The sequence below is a fragment of the Grammomys surdaster genome, unplaced genomic scaffold, assembly GCF_004785775.1.
Source record: "Grammomys surdaster isolate TR1022 unplaced genomic scaffold, NIH_TR_1.0 126219, whole genome shotgun sequence".
NCBI lineage: Eukaryota > Metazoa > Chordata > Mammalia > Rodentia > Muridae > Grammomys > Grammomys surdaster.
In genome coordinates, this window is record NW_021621022.1 from 7,459,615 (window position 1) to 7,478,947 (window position 19,333).

At 37.5% G+C, this 19,333-nt stretch overlaps 1 protein-coding gene across 1 annotated transcript in view; it reads right to left on the reverse strand.

The window, feature by feature from the left end:
- Positions 1 to 19,333, reverse strand: part of Adam7 (ADAM metallopeptidase domain 7) — a 36,465-nt gene that overhangs the window by 1,557 nt on the left and 15,575 nt on the right. Inside the window, exons 10-22 of the mRNA XM_028758825.1 lie at positions 17,004 to 17,088; positions 15,114 to 15,241; positions 13,015 to 13,189; positions 11,539 to 11,628; positions 10,173 to 10,368; positions 9,653 to 9,755; positions 8,542 to 8,728; positions 6,786 to 6,866; positions 5,971 to 6,049; positions 5,397 to 5,502; positions 4,940 to 5,039; positions 2,715 to 2,777; positions 1,077 to 1,133 (exon numbers count right to left, since the gene is read on the reverse strand). Coding sequence (XP_028614658.1) covers positions 1,077 to 1,133; positions 2,715 to 2,777; positions 4,940 to 5,039; positions 5,397 to 5,502; positions 5,971 to 6,049; positions 6,786 to 6,866; positions 8,542 to 8,728; positions 9,653 to 9,755; positions 10,173 to 10,368; positions 11,539 to 11,628; positions 13,015 to 13,189; positions 15,114 to 15,241; positions 17,004 to 17,088 — 1,450 coding nt within the window. The remainder of the gene's footprint in view (positions 1 to 1,076; positions 1,134 to 2,714; positions 2,778 to 4,939; positions 5,040 to 5,396; positions 5,503 to 5,970; positions 6,050 to 6,785; positions 6,867 to 8,541; positions 8,729 to 9,652; positions 9,756 to 10,172; positions 10,369 to 11,538; positions 11,629 to 13,014; positions 13,190 to 15,113; positions 15,242 to 17,003; positions 17,089 to 19,333) is intronic.

The following is a 19,333-nucleotide window of genomic DNA, read 5'->3' on the forward strand; positions in this document are numbered from 1 at the left end:
ACACACACACACACACACACACACACACACACACACACACAGAGAGAGAGAGAGAGAGAGAGAGAGAGAGAGAGAGAGAGGGAGGGAGAGAGAGGGAGGGAGAGAGAGAGAGAGACAGAGAGAGACAGAGAGAGCGCACCAGTGTATGCGGCTTGGCTCTCTCCTTCCATGTGATTTCCTTCCTGGTATCAAACTTGAGTGGTTGGATTTGCACAGCAAACACCTCACCAGCTGAACCCTCTCATTGGCCTCACACCCTTCAATAGTAGCCATGGTTATTTATGGTCTAAAATGAATGAGCCCATTACAACAGAAAGACAGTAACAGATACACATTCTATGCCAAGAAGCCAAATAGTACTCTTACTGGAGGGTGTGTTTCCACTGTCTACTTTCCTTTGTCACAGGGGAATGGAGGAATCATAAACACCCTGCTTTGTTCATCCTGGCATGTGTCTATGCTAGCCAGAATTCTCTTCCAAAAAATATTCTGTAGTGCAAAATACAGGGACCAGTACACTGCAGCACCTACACAAAAGCAAGTGAAAGAGAGAAAGCAGAAGCTCAGAAGTATAGGCAAGAAATAGTTGCTTGTTTCTTTGACCCATTATTTTAAAGATTTTTTTTCCAATAGAAAAGTAGTCATCCAAATGGAGTAGTTCCAATCTCCTTCAGTTTTCTGTTGACTTGGTAAGAAAATTCCTTTAGTAAAGGAGCAATTTGGTAAACAGAGTTCCCTTGCCATGCTAACCAGTCCATCATGCCCTTTAAAGTATATCAAGGAACTCCACCTCATGGTTATGGCCAGTAAAGTCAGAGAAAAGTGTTGTTTTCTTTATTTCTAGAACATCTTGCAAGTCTGACACTGTTAATCTTTAGCATGCTCCTTTCACAAAGTTTTAAAGTCTTAGTGTAAATATGCATTGTAGCATATTCTATAGAAATTTCAGAGACCATGAACACAATTTCACCCATCCTATCTTTGAGTAAATACAGAGGATGTCTCCAGACAGTGAATACTGAAGAATGCCAGCATTTTGTTTAATCAGGGAGGTATTCCCTGTCACAGAAACCTACCACATTATCATTTTGCTTAGGGTCTGCAATTCCTCTTGGGTCCTTGCTGACAGATTTCTGTAACACATAAAGTATGCTCTATCAGAAACGGAACCAGTTATTGCTAGCAACACATAGGTCCACAATGCATGCACATGGTTACACACATGGCAGGCCACTTCTCTCTCCATGAGAAATCATCTAAGGCAATTCATTAATGGAAAGGGAAACCAAGGACACTTTTGCTTATTGAAGATCCCAGGAGAAGCCACTAGTTCTAGTCAACTGTGTGACTCACCTAGAATATCATATAAGAGACTTTTCACACATGTTTACTGCACCCCACTTAGAACTATCTTGCATATGGACCACACAGGTTCTTCAGGGAATGCAGTTGGAAATTTGCATTCACAGCTTCTGTTAGGCACAATATGAAGTTCTTTTCAGTGAGAGTGAAAAATCCCAGACAAAACTCCTCTGATCACAGCCTCTCACTCATCCTTCTAGGGAGCACTGAAGATCTTAGAATCTTAATGTGTTTGTCCATCTCCTAGCTTCAAATATGAAGTGTCTTCCTGTGTGACTTTGAAGATGCACTGGGAGTTGAGTCATTACTAGAGAATCTGTATGAATTCTTTGTTTTCACTGTTAACTGAAAGTCCTGAGCCCTGGAGCTGATCAAAGCCTCTGTGAAAAATCTTATTGTGTTTTTGCCCCTCAAAACTGGGGCCAGGACTGGGGTGACATGAGTAAGACAGTAATTTAAAAAACAGAACTTAAATAATGAAAACAAACTCAATAATTACAGTGATGAATACCAGCACAATCACTTCTGAACAGACATGCAGATGATTCTAAACTGTACCATGGAGGTTCCTGGACATCCATGTTCAATGCTTACTATTCCCAATAGCAAGAAAGTGGAATCAACATACATGTCCTTCAACAGACAAAGGAGGTAATGAAAACATGGTACTATACACAATGGAATTTTATTCAGCCATAAAGAAAAATAAAATCATGCAGTTTGCAAGAAGGTGGGTAGATCTGGAAATTACTCTGTTAAGTGAGTTAACCCTGACTTGTTCAGGACAAATATCTCATGTGTGTCTCCTATGTGGACCTTGGCTTTTAACTTTGCATTTTGGATGTGGCTATAGATCGCAAAACTAGAAAGAATGCTTGAGACAGGAAAAGTGTGTTTTAAGAAAATCGGTGGGAGGAGATGGTAATAGAATGCATATGACACAAAAGCAGAGAAGAGACAACTAGGGGTAAAAGGATACAAGAGAAATGGAAGGAGTAAGGATGGGAAGCAAGGAAGGAAGATGAACAACCTATGCATGAAAAATGCCATACTGAAACCCATGCCTATGCATTCTAACGAAAAGTATTTTTTAATCACTGTTAATTGACAAGACCTAATGACCAAGTATGAACATTTAAACAAAGGATGTCCCCAGGAGTGCAGGCTCATTACATTCTCTCTTGCTTAGCCCCACCAAGCCAAGCACGTGTTCATGCTAGAGTGAGTTTGTTATATTTCAACCCAATATCTGGGCGATGTTCCTGGGCCTTTTCAAGGAACTAATAGAAGTCAAGTGACAATGGAATGAATTGTACACAAATGGACACAACCAACCAAGGGACTAGACATACCAGTGTGATGTAGTGAGGGCTTGAAAAGCTGGAAGGAACTCTTTCCAAGGACTCTGCCATGCTCTGTGATGAAAAGATGTTATTATTCTCCAATTAGTATTCAAGAAAGGATTACTCTTTTTTAGACCACAGAATATCCTTTCTAACCCAGGATGAATACCTAGTAAATAGACAAACAGTAAAAGATGCAGAAACAATAATCTTCTCTAGATTGCTGTCTTACAATGATTATATCTAAGGACATGCATAGGAGAAGATGGCATATTCTTAGTATGCTGTTGGATGAGAAACACCAGGTGGGTTTACTAGTCTTCAAATCTCAAAAGTTCTGTTGGCATTCTGAAAGGCCATGGATACTTGGATTGTTTTGGATGTGGAAGCTCTTTGGTGTTCCCAAACTGCCTATGAATATATAGATGTCCTTGACTGAGATGCCTCTCTTTAAGTTACTTTCTGTTAACTCCCTGGGAGACAGTGAAACAAATAGAAGGCATGTCCCAGCAGAAGCAATACCTTAGTCTGACACTTCCTCCAAAGAGAAAAATCCAGGCATCATTAATTATATATAAACAAACATATATAATGAACATGTATTATTCATTTATATTATTATGTATATGTATTACATATACACATAGAATGAATATTTTCAATTATATTTATAATGAATATATATAACTTGTTATATATGTTAATTATATGATATATATAATTCATTACATAGACATATATATTCATATACATAATCTATACATATACATATATAGCTCATTATATATGTATAATGAATATGAGTATATATTATCATATATATGTATTATCATAAATATGATGTTTTCTCCAAATCACAGGTTTGATGAGGATTGGCCTTCCACAATGCGTTAATATGTCAAAAACCATTATTTGAACAATTATCATTCATATAATTCTATGACACGTAATATAAAGTCCTAAATGGATTTGAGAGCCCAGAGGCTCCTATAAAGTCCATAAAACTCTACCATAGTGCATGCATCTTCAACATTAAGCTGAATTATTTTGACAATCAGCAGATTTCTTTTCTTAGACTATTCTACTTAACCAAAAAGAAAAAAAAAAGCCAAAGAGTCATTAAGGAGTTTGTAATCTTGTTTGTGTTGTTACTGAGACAAGGTCTCATGTGGCTGAGGCTGGTCTTGAACTCTACATTCTCTTGCCTCTATCTCTCAAGTGGTGAGATCCCAGGAAAGTACAATGGTGCCCAATCTAGACTTGGAGCCTTGACAAGTAACAGCTATATCCCAGCTCCATGTAAATGCTTGGTTGGCATATCTGGCAGTTCCCCAACTTAGACTCTGTGGTTTAGAAAGCTTCGACTTGACTCTTAGTTCATGAGATGCACCTAACTTAAGGAAATTGTAATTAGGAAAGCAGCTGCAAAGCACATAAGTTACACTAAATAATTAACATATGGTGGCATGTGGCTTTCATCTCTCAGGAGCCTGAGGAATGAGAACAGCCTTGAATTTGAAGCTAGCCTGGGCTATGTGTTTTTCATTTGTCATAGAAGTTACTTAGATTTTCTGACAGAAGTTCCAATTAAGATTTTTTTCTAGTCCTTTTCTGTTTTTTTTTTTTAATTTCTAATACAATATTATTTTGAGGACATAGTTTATACAATTTCAAGTGTCCTGAATTTAATTCTATTTGTTTTATACCTTAAAAAACAATTTACAATATCAAACTTTTCCATTAGTACCCAAGGTGCTATTTTATTTAATCAGTACCTTTTCTGAAATCAGTCTTGGTTATCATGCAATGTTTATTTGCTCCTGCCTTCCTCACTTCCCCCATTTACGATACAATGAAAACTTCACTTGTATGGGACATCTTGTTTAACGCCTTCTAAAAAGCTTCCACTTGATTTAGCTTAGGGTTAGTTTCACATTGAAAACATATATTTGCCAGAGAGATGGAACCAGTGAAATTGCCCAGTTTGCAAATATGCTTAGGCTAACAGGAGCCTAAGGATCTGAGTTCAAGCCCACAAACCCACTTAAAGGTGAAAGAAGAGAACTGACTCCATAAAGTTGACCTCTGACTGCTCTCTCCACACACACACACATACATATATATGTATGATATATATGTATATGTATATATACATATGTATATGTAATCATCCCCAAATCAAAATACATGAACATGCATGTGACCATCAGCTGTCACACATAAAAATATCTCACATGTAGGGGATGGATATCTGTCAAGATTTGCTCACTCCTCGTCTGATGTTCATCAGGGAAGTATGCTTTATTCTCTACTCCCCGTATTTCTCTAGGAGAGCTGTAAAGAAGGGAAATGGAACATTGACATATGCGGGAATATACAAGTGATTATAATTAAACCACATATAATTTAAGTGATGGGTAGCTTGTACCTTGTAACAGTTCAATTACAATATCTCAGAGAGAAGTGAATATTCATTTTTTAATGAAAGAATTGGACAGGTTTTCAACGTGTATCAAAGTTTGAGAGCCACAGGGAGAAGCATTTGGATATGAACAGGCATGTAAAAATTTGATTAGGAGTCTTTTCTGATCTTTAGTACTAGACTCAGACCTCACTGCTTGATATGCTCTGTGGCTAAAAGGTTAGGATGTACTTAATGATGGCTCCCTTGATGTAGAATATGCAACATACCTTTGAACAGGTTTCACCTTAATGCATTTCTGGTAACGGATTAGTAATATGACAAGTCCAACACCAATAATGACCATGACAAGCACAATGGCCATGATGGAGACACCTAGAGCATAAAAAATAAAATAAACAAGATTTCAGCTGGGCATCAACTTCAGGACAGCTGAATGCTGACAAAGGTTGCAACCCCATCTCTTCCCTAAAGGACTTTCACTCTCCTTCCTCCAACATGACACAAATTACAACATGTATTAAAAATTAACAACCAAGTTCAAGATTCCATGATTCTTAAAGAAAGCCATAGTCAGCACAAAAATGTCTGTGTGTTAGTTATTAACCAACTGTAGAAAAACCCCATTATGGTTTGGGTTCCCGAAGTCATAAGCCACAGGAAATACATTAATTCTAAAAGGCAAACATAGTAAATTTAGTTTGGGTCTGCAAACATGTAAAATAGTAAAGATGGGACCATAAAAATCCATGTAGAAATACAACAAACACACGGCAGATGGGAAAAGGTTTTTCTTGGTGGGAGACTTTGGATAAATGTGAGAATTGTATTCAGACTGCTTACTGTTCAGGTTTAAGGCTTCTCCCCACTCTGTAATTATTGATCCTTCCTCACACTGGCACTCAGGTTCATTGTCATCCACCTGGAAGAACAGTCAACCACATATTGTTATTGTTGTTGTTGTTATTGTTATTGAATGATAAACTATGATAGAGACTAGGTTTTGTAGTTCATCTATGTCAGTATTAGTTTTGCGTCAGGCCTATACATCCATATATACATACATATAAATGCCTTATACTTCAAAGAGTATTTATCACAAATAAGATATCTTTATCTGTACCTATACCTATCATCTCTCTCTCTCTCTCTCTCTCTCTCTCTCTCTCTCTCTATATATATATATATATATATATATATATATATATTTATTAAGATATATATATATCTTAATAAACTTTAATTGACCAGCTTGGTTTAGGGAAAATGTTCCACCCAAATAGAAATAGAAATAAATTTAGAATTTTTGTGTTTTTTTCAAAAGCTTTGAGCAAATGTTGATACTGGTGTAATTTAATTGTAAATGGTATTAGGGAAAATTAAACCTTAAACTTCTTGTTTAAGCCTTATATGTATATATATAAATGGGTTTCTAAATTATCAATCTGATAATGCATTTTTACTTGTAATATTAATGCTGTCTATGTGTAATAGTATCTCAGTTTGCTCTTTGCACTAGTTTTTTTTGTTTATACATAAAATGTAAATAAAACATATTGCTCTTTAAAAGAATCAGCACAGTTCCACACAGGCTGAAGAGTAAAGGTGAAGGTAAAAATGTTGGCAAGACACTACTGTAAGAGGCAATGAAGCCTTACATCATTTTCATCACATGGGGAAGTGCAGATGCTTGAGTTGTAGGCCTTCTCCATTTGTATACATTCGCCATTGCTGCAAACCTAGAAAGGAAGAAACCGGCATGAGCGATGCCACTCATGAGACATGGGGTTTCACGCAGTCACTTAGGAATTCCATATTCCTTCTTATGTGACTTAATTGCATGTTTGATGCAACACTAGAGCAAGTTGCTTCTACTACTGAGACACCCATGCCAGTCTCTCTGCTCTCAAGCTCAACTCGGGTACAATGCGGAGAGATGTCTTGCTTTGATTTTACCATACTTGTTTAGCCAAAAGATAGTACCACCAAGATGGTTTTGCAGTTCCTATAAGTCAATGCATGGAATGATCTCCCTCCCCCTCACTCTCTTCTTCTCCCCCGTCTCCTGTTTTTATTCTCCAGTCTTCCACCATTCCTATCTCCCCTCCTCTTCTCTTAGGTCTTATTTTTTTTCTGTTAGCAGTGTACTCTAATTAAGCAGATGGGAACCAAGGAGCACTCAGTTGTATGTAGGGAGGAATTTCCTTCTAAAAAAGACTTCTCTGTACTCTCATATTTGTTGAATAATTACTCATTCTAATGAAAATACTGACTCCACCAAAGTATCCATCAGTAGATGGATGGACAGAAAAGTGTGACAAACATGCAATGGAGTATAACTTAGCTGAAAATGAATCTAAGTCTGACCTTTGTTCATTTGTGGCATCTTGAATAAGTGTGGGAGGCAGGGTTGTGAGCTAAGACAGGCACTGAGACAGGGAATTCTCAATCATGTGTGAGAGATAAAATCCTTAATGTAAGGAAGCAGAAAACTGAATTTTGGCTTCCAGAGGCTGGTGGGGTAACCAGGAAAAGGCGAAAGTGGTACTAGTTAACAGGTTTAAATTTTCAGTTAACCAGGAAGAATAAGTTTTAGTGGTTCATGGTACAGCAAAATGATTGTAATTAATAATAATTTACACAATATTTAAAAATAGTTAATAGAAAGAATTTTGGATGTATCCAACATAAATAAATGGTCACAGATTAAAGTGATGTCTATCCTAATCTCTCAGTTTTTGGTTACTCTCACTCAACATCTGTATGAAAAGATTATACTGCACTCAACAAATTTGCATGATAATTAACTATAGATCATAATAATTGTTAAAAGCCAGAAGATAGAGTAAAAAGCCTGTCTTGTTTCCTTTATGTTAAAAAAAATAAGTATTTCAAGTCAAGCTACAATCTGAGTAGTCACAATGCTCTGTGGGCAGCTAGCTCTCTTCCTTCAAATCAAATATGCACTGGCTTCCACACCATCAGGAGAGCATTTCTGTTGGGAGTGCTCTGTGTATGACATTTTCAAGCTGGTCTGTAGACCATGGGAATCCAGCCCAATTACTGAAAGTCTAGTACTTAGCCAGTAAATATGGCTGCATAAAAAATTAAACGGTCGATGCTTGTCAACATTAGTAACAGTAATCAGTACAGAGGCCATGTGTGATTTCATTAGATGCCTATTTTAAGATACCAATTAAACAAATTTACAGCAATTACATACAATTTAGTATAACTACAATTAAGCAAGAATAATATTACCATATTATTTCTACTCTCTCTTTTAACAATTTACAGGAAAAGTTGCCATTGTTTTACAAAAGCAAACCCCCTTTGAAACCAATGACAGCATCTGGCATGTTTCTGAGCCCTTGAACCAAGAAATTTGGATCACATACAGAGGTTTCCTCTTACCATTCCTTCTCCACATTTTGTTCCAGAATTAACCAGGCCTATGTCTCTAGAATTGTGGTATAAAAACATGGTTTTACATTTGACGGTCATATTCTGCTTCACATTCTTAAGGTTATAGGCTTTATCCTCTCCAAGGCGTGTTAAGCGCCGGCCTCCTGTGCAGTATATCTTTCCACATTTGATATCTCTGAAGGAAAAGCAGAACATTCTCCAATTTAGGACCAGTAACCAAAGCAACTGTGAAAGCCTAGACAATCAGCTCAGCCACTTTCCTCTAAACCTGGTTTGCTGGCAGATTCATGGCATGGTAGACTGAGAAAGCTCTCAGACACGTAAAGCTCCATCTCTATGTACTGACATGAATAAGGTATGCAGAAGAATCACGGAGAGATTTCTCCGTTCTCAAAACTAAGTGTTCAAGTACACAAAGAGTATTTATTAGTAAATCGGATTAGCATAACTTGGCTGGGAGCAGTAAGAAGAGCTCTTATGTTTTGACATGAACTAATTCTGGCAAGCATGAGGGTTGCTGCTCTTGCAATATTCAATGTACAGTTGGATGGCAGCTGAGAGTTACTGAGACCGAAGTGAAGGGCACTCCTTTCCCACCTAGTGTGTATGGAAACAAAGGTGAACTTGGCTAAAGGTTTGGGTGGGGGTCTCCTTTCAATCCACCTCCTATTTCGTCACACGTGAAAGGCCTTGCAGAATGCCAGTGTCCAGGCCCAGAAGGGACCTTAACCGTGTAGCTTAGACCCCCTTCCAACCATCCCTCTATACAAGAACTATCTTTAAATTTCTTCACTGCTTCCCTTTCCTCTTTTGTTTTATCCATTTAAAACACATTTTCCATTCCTGTTTGCCCTGGCTTGGTAGCATTCTTCTCCCTTCCTCTCCTCCAGTTTTACCCTCTCCTTGTTCTTTATACTCCCAGACCCTAGGTAATAAACAAACACAGAGAGGAAATTTAACCAACGAAGGGAACAAGGGGCCTGTACTCTTCACTCTCTTCCTAATTCTCAGGACAATTCTGGTAAAATCTGTCGAAACAGAAGCCTTTTAAGGGGTTTCAATGCGCTTCCATAGAGATCTGTTTCCGTTGGGCACTTACTTCTCTTCACAGGGAACAAATGTGCTGCCCTTATTTTTGCAGTATCCAAATCTGTTTCCTTTTTTATTCATCTTGTAGCAAAGGCTGTGACTCTCTTCTGCTCCTGGGGTTTGAAATTATATGGTAAAATAAAAGAAATGAAAACATCAATATTGAGAATGATAAAGCACTTCATTTCCTAACACAGGAATCATACCTTTCTGAATCAAACCTCAAAAAACGGTCCAGTAGAATGGAATCCAGAAATCACGGAGAACTAATATATTGAGTCGGGCGAGTGTTTTAAGTAGCGATAGAGGATACGTAAAAGCAGCATATGGACGCTAGCTCTAATAGAGAGCTAGTCAATGATACTAGAGGTAACATTAGAAATAAAGGTTGCAACCACAGAGATGCTAAGTGAAACTGAAAGAATGTCACAAGTTATATTATCTCCAATTATACCCCAAATTCTTTGAAGACACTAAGAGAGAAATACGGATTATAGTCTTCATCATTCTTTTCCATGACTGTGTCTCACCGCCAATGAACAACTCTGAGCACTGGTCATCCCGAGTAGGACACATCCCCATAAAGCAGTAGCCCTCTCCATTCTTGCAAGGAAACCCGTTGGCTTGGAACTCATCTTTAGGACACTCAGGAGAGTAGCCAGTACACACTTCAGAAATATCACATTCATTTTTCGCTCGTCTGCATATGACTCCTTCTTTCTTCATCTGTTGAAGAGAAAGAAATGTGGAAATGTCTGATGCATGAGTTGGTGAAACTGAGCACATAGGTGGGAAGCTGATTTACTTAACTTACCCATAAGAGACTGGCTCATAGCCTTCTTCTCGATGCTAAGAATTATTATCATTTTTAGATGCCATGGGACTTTAAGATGAAACGATGGTAAGGTATTTTTTAAAAGCTTTAATTGTTTTATGTATGTGTTTTGCCTGTGTGTATTCATGCCTAGTGTTTACAGAGGTCAGAAGAGATGCCAGATCCCTGGAGCTAGAGATGCAGGCAGTTATGCTCTGCCACATGGTGCTAGGAACATAACCTGAGTCCTCTGCAAGAGCAGACAATGATTTTAACTGCTGAGCCAATTCTCTAGCTCAAGAGGATGGTTTTGAATTCAGTATTATGAAAGCTTTAGGCAGAGTAGACATAGGCACAAAGTGGTAAAGTGGGATATTCTCATTTACCTTGCTTTTTCTTCACGCCTTGCTCTGCTGTATCACCCCAATGAATCCCTATCCAGCTAATGCATAGCACACACCAGATGCATAGCACAGAATTTCTGTCTTACACAGATCAGACTTCACAACACAGACTGTAACAATCCCCTGCCTCTTGTTGCTCAGGGGGTTACACAAACACATTCTTTTAAATGTGTAGGGTCCCTGGAAAGAGTTGAAGATATACATGATGACTCTGTGAGCTTGCAATCCAAAGAAGCCAAATAAGTGTCGGCAAACCATTGGAGCCGTCTGAATTTCTGGTCATTTTTTTTCTCACTCCAATCTCTAGTCATCTAGTGTCTAGTATCTATGTATACTTTGTTTTCCCTTAGATAAACTATTGTTGGGAGATCAATTTCCCTCCCTGTACTCTTGAGGTTAAATAGACCGGTACTGATCTATGCATGGGTAAGAGTGGTGTTAGTCATGTGATTTCACCCCTAAAAAACATCAAACAATGCTCAGCATCTTCTCTATTCCTCGGATGAGAGCACCCAGGTTCAAACACCAGAATACTTCAGATTAAACACTGCTGGGTGTTTACAAGGATCACTCCATCTTGGAATCAGCACTGTGGAGCTACCCACAGCCAGATAGTGCTTTGCTATTTCACGAAGCTAAACTGAGAACACATAAATCCTTGGGAGCCAATAGTCTCACCTGACATGATTCACAGCACTCGCCTTCCACACAAGTGAATCCTGGCTTCAGGACACATTTGTGTGCATCACAGCAAGGATTGGTGCATTCCTGGCAAAACGAGAAAGTAGACATCACAAAGGGGTATGTGTGTGTTGGCTCCTGTTTAATGGTCTAACTAACTTGTGCTCCTTCAAGAGCTCCATGTAATGCAGGATCCTTGGTTTTGATGTGTGAATCAGATTACTGTGAGCTACTGGTATTGGGGACTTACACTGTGTTGCCTTTTTTCAGGCTCCTTCATTACTTCCCAGCTTATGAACTCTCATTGGTGGGAATAGAATCCAAAGACAGTGGCCTTCCAGCTTTCTCATGATGTCCATTCCCCATTTCTTCCCTGTGCTAAAGTCTGTTGTGAGGTAATACAGTTTCTAAAATCTGATCTTGGATCTCTGGCTTTGGATGTCATGAATTTCAACCTAAACTTTATTTTCTCTCTTTTTTTTCTCAATGCATTATTATATCATGAGATGGTCTCTTAGGTGTCCTGCTTACTTTGACAAAATTAAAACTTCAGAATCAGGTGTCTGACTGCATCAGCTAAGGCATCCATGTATTAGCACATAGCTGTGGAATGTTCCAAAATATGCATAGGGGAAAAGGATCTGTGTCCAAAGTCAGCAGCCTTTTTTTATTGATCTTAGATGTTGAAGACTGGTTCTCAAGCTCTCTGAATAGGTAAGCCCCACCCCCGTTATAGAGTTTCTTGATTGCTGTCCTATTAGAACACTTTGAACTGTGCAGTGTCTAGAGCTAGCATAGAAAATGTTGTCCTCAGACCACAGTCTCAGCGGGTTGGTGGGGTTGTAAATTGCAGCTGCACTGGAGACCTAGTATGCTTCATATTTTAACACATCCTCAGAGGTTTACATGCCTTGTTCATTTGACGCATAAGTAGTGGAGGATGCATATTTATTTGATGAGCATCTCAAAGAAATAGCTTCTAAAAGCAGAGTAAGAAATAACTTGAAAATTCGCCTCCAAAGCTTTTTTTTTAAATACTTGGCACTTGAATAAGTACATGAAAAATTTGAAGGCTATTTGTCCTTCTATTAAAAGAGAGTTTTCTATAATTACGATAGCCCAGCTATGACATAGACAAGCTTCCCAAGGCTCGAAGTAAGGCTTGACTGACTAGGAGATGTTTTGTAGGATAGCTACCACTTACTGCCTGTGGCTGAGGGATCAGGTTTAGGGGTACTTCTCACAAGTCAAGATGTTAAGGTGTAAGCCAGGCAAATGAATGCTGCTGATTTCCAGCAAGATCCCTACATATGACTTGAGAATTCCTAGGAAGGCTTGAAATGAGGGCTGCTTCAGAGCTGAGATCTAAATGGACAACAAAAACAGCTTTCTCCAGCTTCACTGAGGGCATGGTCATCTGTTGAGATTCCAGCTGAAAACAAACTTTGTTATAGAAGACATCACTTGTAATACCTGAACTGGCCCACAGTCGCACTCTTCTCCCTCATCCACCTTCTTATTCCCACAGAACGGGAACTCGTTGAATTCTTCAGGAAGTGGATTGTTGAGTATGCATGCTGGTTTCTGATCCTTCAGAAATTGCTGGTATTGGGTTTGGCTGCATTTGCTGAATTTTATTGCAGGGATGCTAGAGAAGAGATGAGGTGAAAATGAGGATTTATCACATAAATACTGCTGTAAACGTTTAATAAAGAATTGGAAATGAAACACAGTTGTTAACTACTGGGGCAGAGCTATGATCAGGTTTACTATTACTTATTAGTTGTGTTCCAGAAACACAACTACCAAATGCTGTTTCAGTAAAAAAAAAAAAAAAAAAAAAACCTCTGATTATGTGACTTCCAACAAACCCTTCCTGAAGACAAGAGTTAGTTGGTTGTCTATGCTTCCCATTCCTATTTATCCCCTAATGGGTCCCACTTATTTAAAAAATTATTTTTATTTTATGTTATGGGTGTTTGCTTGTATGCATATCTATGTACCATGTATGTAGTGTCCACAGGGGCTAGGAGAGGGATCCCCTGGAGCTAGAGTTAAAGATGGTTCAAAACTTCATGTAGATGCGGGTGACTGAACTTTGATCCTCTGGAAGTGTAACAAGTGTAAGTCTGGAAGTATTAAGACGGCTTAATAACTGAGCCATCTCTCCATTTTCTAATGTGGCCCTCTTAACATATCCATGTAACAGTATAAATCTGATTTACCATCTCTGAAAGATTATAAAATTCTCAACCAAGTCAAGGATGGCATCATGTTCAGTTCTTTAAGAATATTCATGAGCTAACACAGTGTCATATATGGAGCAGTCTATTATATTATATTATATTATATTATATTATATTATATTATATTATATTATATATTAATTTATAACATATTTATTATACATTATACTTATATATTATAATATAACACATTGTATTATTTATATAATAAACAATATATAGTTATTATATAGTAATATATGTTACTGTAGAAATAAACTCTGCAGTAATATTAAAAACATCATTAGGACTTCTAAGTGCCCCATTTTAAACTAACACTTCACTCCCTTCTCTCTTCCTTTGGTTTGATTCCCTTCAATGATTGAATACGGAAGGATGTTTAGAGACTTGAGTCCATTAAACAGATTGATACAATCCTGAGAATATTACTAGTTTGATATCAGTTGCTGAGTCCTACTCTATGACGGCCACTGCATTTTGAGCTTTAGCAATTTTTCGTTGTTTTAAAAATATTTATTTTTAAATGATATGTATTTGTAAGTATTGATGTGGGGGTTCATGTACAGGTACCCACATGGACCAGCAAAAAGTTTCAGATCTCTTGAATCTGGAATTACAGGTATTTGTGAGCTTCTTAATGTAGATACTACTAAGTTTAGGTCCTCTGCAAAAGCAGCATGTGCTCTGAGCTACTGAGCCATCGCTTCAGCATTGTGTCATTTTAACAATCACTACACAGAAGAAACCATTGACAATAACATTTTTCTTACTCTTCCTGCCATAAAAGAGTCCAAAGATGCACAAGACTGAGGCCCGACCACAAGGTAAGTCACTCACTATGTATTGTGGTGCAATCTCTATTTGACATCTACTTGCAAAGGATAATGAGTTTTCTCCAAAGGAGTCTTATTGGGTACATTAACCTCACTGCAGAGTAGGCTATACGTCCAGCAGTAAATGGACAACAGAAAACAAACTACTTGATATTTTTGTAGACTGTTGGCTCATATGGTTTTACTTGAACATTTCTTTTTTTTTTATTTTACTAGTCATTTGCTTGTATATCATGCTTTTCAATTTTGTATTTTTGTAAGTCTTAGGGTTGTGTGTGTGTTTGTTGTGCTTTTATCTATGTCTGTCTGTCTGTCTGTCTATCTATTGCTTGTTTATTTTCTCAAGAGAGAGAAAAGAAATGGGTAGATTTGGGTGGGTAGGGGTGAGGTTGGAGGAGTTGGAGGAGGGGACCTGAGATTAAAATATATTATATGAAAAACTTTTAAAAAATATATGAAAAGTAAATCTTCACATACATCATCTGAGCCTCACCTTCCACTGCCCATCACACACTTCCCCAAAGGACAGGTACATGGAAAGTCGTCATGCTGCATGCCCAGGCTGTGTCCCAGCTGATGTGCCATCCTGTTCCCAATTATGTTTACATCTGGTAGAAGATCCTGATTGGAAAAGAAACAGTAATAAGAGATGTCTATAGGAGTCCTCCAAGTAGTATATAGGTATCACTTCAAATGAGTAGTTGGAAGGCCTGATTTCTAAATCTTAGTTTGTATGGATTTGGGAAGTGATAAACTTTATTACATCTCATCTATACTAAAATCCATAACTATAATTAATAATGAAGAGGGAAAAATGACTTTTTTTATAGATTCCTAACTTTATAATTCAGTATACAACATAATCAGATTTGTTGTATTTTTTCCAAATAGCTAAAATCTAATAACTAATATTATATACCTGACTGTGGTGTCCCTCCAAAACTTCAATTTTGAAGTATTAAGCCTCAAGGACTACAATGTTTAGGTCAAGAGGACAAGATTCCCAGCAGTGATATCAGTGTCCTAATCAGTCAGGCTCAGGAGAAACCTCTCTACACTAGGAGACAGTAAGAAGCTGTCAAACTTAAGCCAGGAAGTGGACTGTCACCAGATACAAAAGGATCAGGTTCTCAGACTTCTCAGCTTTCAGATTTATGAGAAATACATTTGTGTGGTTTACAACCTGCTCAGTTTCTGGTAGTTTGTTGCAGAATCCCATAAGAACTTCATGCAAACATCCCACACAATTTTATAAAGAACGCTGATGTCTTCTCTGTGCTATATATTCCAGGGGCTTCAACAGAGAAGTTTGCTATTTTCAATCTATCCTTTCATATTGAGTAATAAAGCTATATAATCTTGTGGACGGTGTTTGTGTTATGAGAAAACTTTCAAAGTCAGAAATATATAATTTATGGCAGAATTTGTTGCTGCCTTGCCTCATAGATCTAGTTTTTGCTTTAACAAATCCAAAAGAGAAGAAGCCATGCAGTTATGATAAAGTTAATAGAATAGTTTTATTTTATTTTGTTCATATGAAGCTTCAAATGCTTCTTTGTCTGGCTAAAATATGATCATTGAAATTATAATAGCTTCGATTGTGGTAACTAGCCTTTGTATGTAGGTCTTATGTCATTCAGATACTAAGGCAAACCTACAGTCACAAAAGTGATTATAAAATAATCAGTGGATAAGATTATTTGAATAAACACTAGCTTTTAAGCTTTGAAGTCTCAACAAGACTAAGCTGGGGACAGCAGCAACCAGAAAAGGATAGAAAGAAAGTAAATACAAACCTTCATGTTTTCAACTTGTCTCGAACAGAGTTACATGAATAGCATTTACTGGAAGCTTTGAGGCTTGGAGAAAGGTCATCCAGTCAAGATGAGACAATGATTAATAGGCTCTCTACTTGCTAAACACAATTTCTCAAGGCTGTCTTGATATGGCACATTAAGTGGCCTTTGTACTTGTCTATTTCAGTTCAAAAACAATTATGATGATGATTAAATCAACCTAAAATGTCATGTAATTTACTTGTCCTTATAAATAGTTATATTTAACACATGAATGAGCTTTAGAAATTGTTATATTTAATACATGAATAAGTTTTACAACTATGGAATACACTGTGGTGGTTTCATACCTGCCTTCCTGAGCTTTGAACTGTGATTTACCCTTACTGGTTGCCCATAATTTTTCACAATTCAGTTTTGTTTTAGTTTTTACATTTACTAAAGGGAATATAGGTCTCTTCACGACATATGTTGGAAATATAGGCCAAGCACAGATTATATATGGCTTTTCAATGTGATTCAGATCAATATAGAAAACCAATTCAAACACTGTGATTAAATGGAACAATGTTAGGCAACCAGCCCACCTTAACAACACTGCATGAACGAAGGATCTGGCATATCCCTCCTGGGTAAGCAATTCCTTGCATAGATGTGTAGAGCCACTTCCCACTAAAACAAGATACAAGAATACTTATTCTTAGTTTGACTGAACAATTTAATTAACCACAAATTCAAACTGCACTGAAGTACCACAGCAGTAACCCCTGTGCTATTGGAACAATTCTCTCAGTTCTGCACTTAATGAACATGTGGATGACCCAAGTTGATACTGGGGTCAGTTTAAACCCAGAGGCACAGGGAAATCCAACTGTGGTCTTGGGATGAAATTGGAAAACACAGGATATAATTTTTTTTCCTAAGGAAAACAAAATGAGAGAAGAATCTCATTTTTTTTTTCTGGATTCTTGCCTACCTTGTGCTCAACTCTGAATAAAACAGTTTAAATGACAAAACCTTCAGTGAGGTAATCAATTAAACTTTTAAGTGTTTGGGAGGGAAAAGCAGGAGTGGAAATACAGTAAGGACATATCGCACTAAGAATCATGTAGTTGATAACACTGAAAGTTATTTATCAGTCATAGAAGGTCAGAGGACCAATGACAGTTCTCATTCAACATTTAAATGAACCCTCATGGAAAGAAAAGTCTATTCCCACGACCCTTAAAGGGATAAATGTCTACTCTATAGGCAATCTAACTTTTCACTTGACTTGGATGCAGCTTTTAGATTTGGGCCTTTGTAAACAGAGCTATCGTGAGCTAGAAGACAACACTTAGAATATCAGGAAATTCAGATACAAGAAAGAAGGCAATCTGAAGGGACCCTTTTCAGCCTTTTGTTTTTAATGAAGAAGATACACTCTTTCTATATTTGTGTTCTATGTGTCAATGGTTACCAGTACTTCTTAGAGGAGCTTAGTATTCTGGGCTTGCCAAGCTTTGGAGATCTTTGAAGAACATAAAATATGTGAAGAACTGGAGAAGAACAGGCAAGAGGCTGATTTGTTTCAAAGTCATCTGAGTTTAAACCTCACACAATGGCAATGTCATATGTGTTGCCTTTCTACTTCTAAGTCTATGTGACTAGAGACGGAGGATATCTAATAACTCAATGCATAAGACATCACAGACACGATGCCCAGGTGGGCAGTAAGCAGCCATTCTTTTTAAGTCCCTGTTTGCAAATGAATTATTGATCTGAAGTTACCCAGGAAATAAAAAAGTTTTATTAAAGTAAAATATTACTCATTACACTTATTTAGATAGTGATAGGTATCCTAAAATCTGCATATGGCTTTGTGAAATAGATCAGTGGGTATAGGCGCTAGCCACCAAGCCTGACAATGTTAGTTCAATCCTCAAGACCCACTTGGTGGAAAGAGAAAACTTACTCTTGCAAGTTGTCTGTTGATATAACCACAAGTACACTGTGATGCACACACACACACACACACACACACACACACACATCATAAATAATAAATACACCATCATAAATGTAAAAACAGTGGTCTCCATTTTGCCCACCACAAAGTTTATGATGATATTTTACTATGCCTCATCCTCCATAATTTTTGGTGCTGACTGTGTGTGAATACCTGAGTCCAAGACAAGCACAGTTACACTCCTGAAGAGAAATGCTCTGGATCTGTCAGATGAACACTAACAGTCTGGTTCCCTCTTACTAATCCACTAAGTGACTAGACTGGACTCATCACAGGCTTTAGAAACTGCCTGCTTCTGAGACCCTGAAAGCTCTACTCTACCTAAACCCTGGAAGTAGGACCTACAGACTGGGTTTGCAGAACTCTGGAGAGATGTAGGCATTACAAGTAGAGAAGTAGGAAGAGCAGGTACTTCTCTAATACAGTGATGTTATCAGCATCCAAAGAGATGCTTGAAAGCTACTGTTGTTCTCAAGTTGAAGGTGCTTATCACAGGGTCTATGAATCACATTCCTATATCTATTTATCACTTTCCTCTGGGTTAAGTATAATAAATGCTAGGTGTTTTGAGAAGAGGAATTAATAATTAAATAGCTCCTCTAAAGCTTTTCTGTAGGAATATTGAAGCTATTGCAGGCTAAGCTTATCAGAACAAATTGTCTAGAAAGCTAGGTCTGGTGAAATATTGGAGAGTGGTTGGCCATGGATGGTGATAAGAAATGTCAATCAATCCTCAACTTAACCTCACTTTGGCATATTTTCAACTCTGCACTAGAATACATACATACATACATACATACATACATACATACATACATAAGTGTGTGTGTGTTTGTGTGTGTGCATGTGTATTCTTCAGACTTATTAAAAATATTAAACATTCTACTTTGGAATTTTTCTATACCCGTA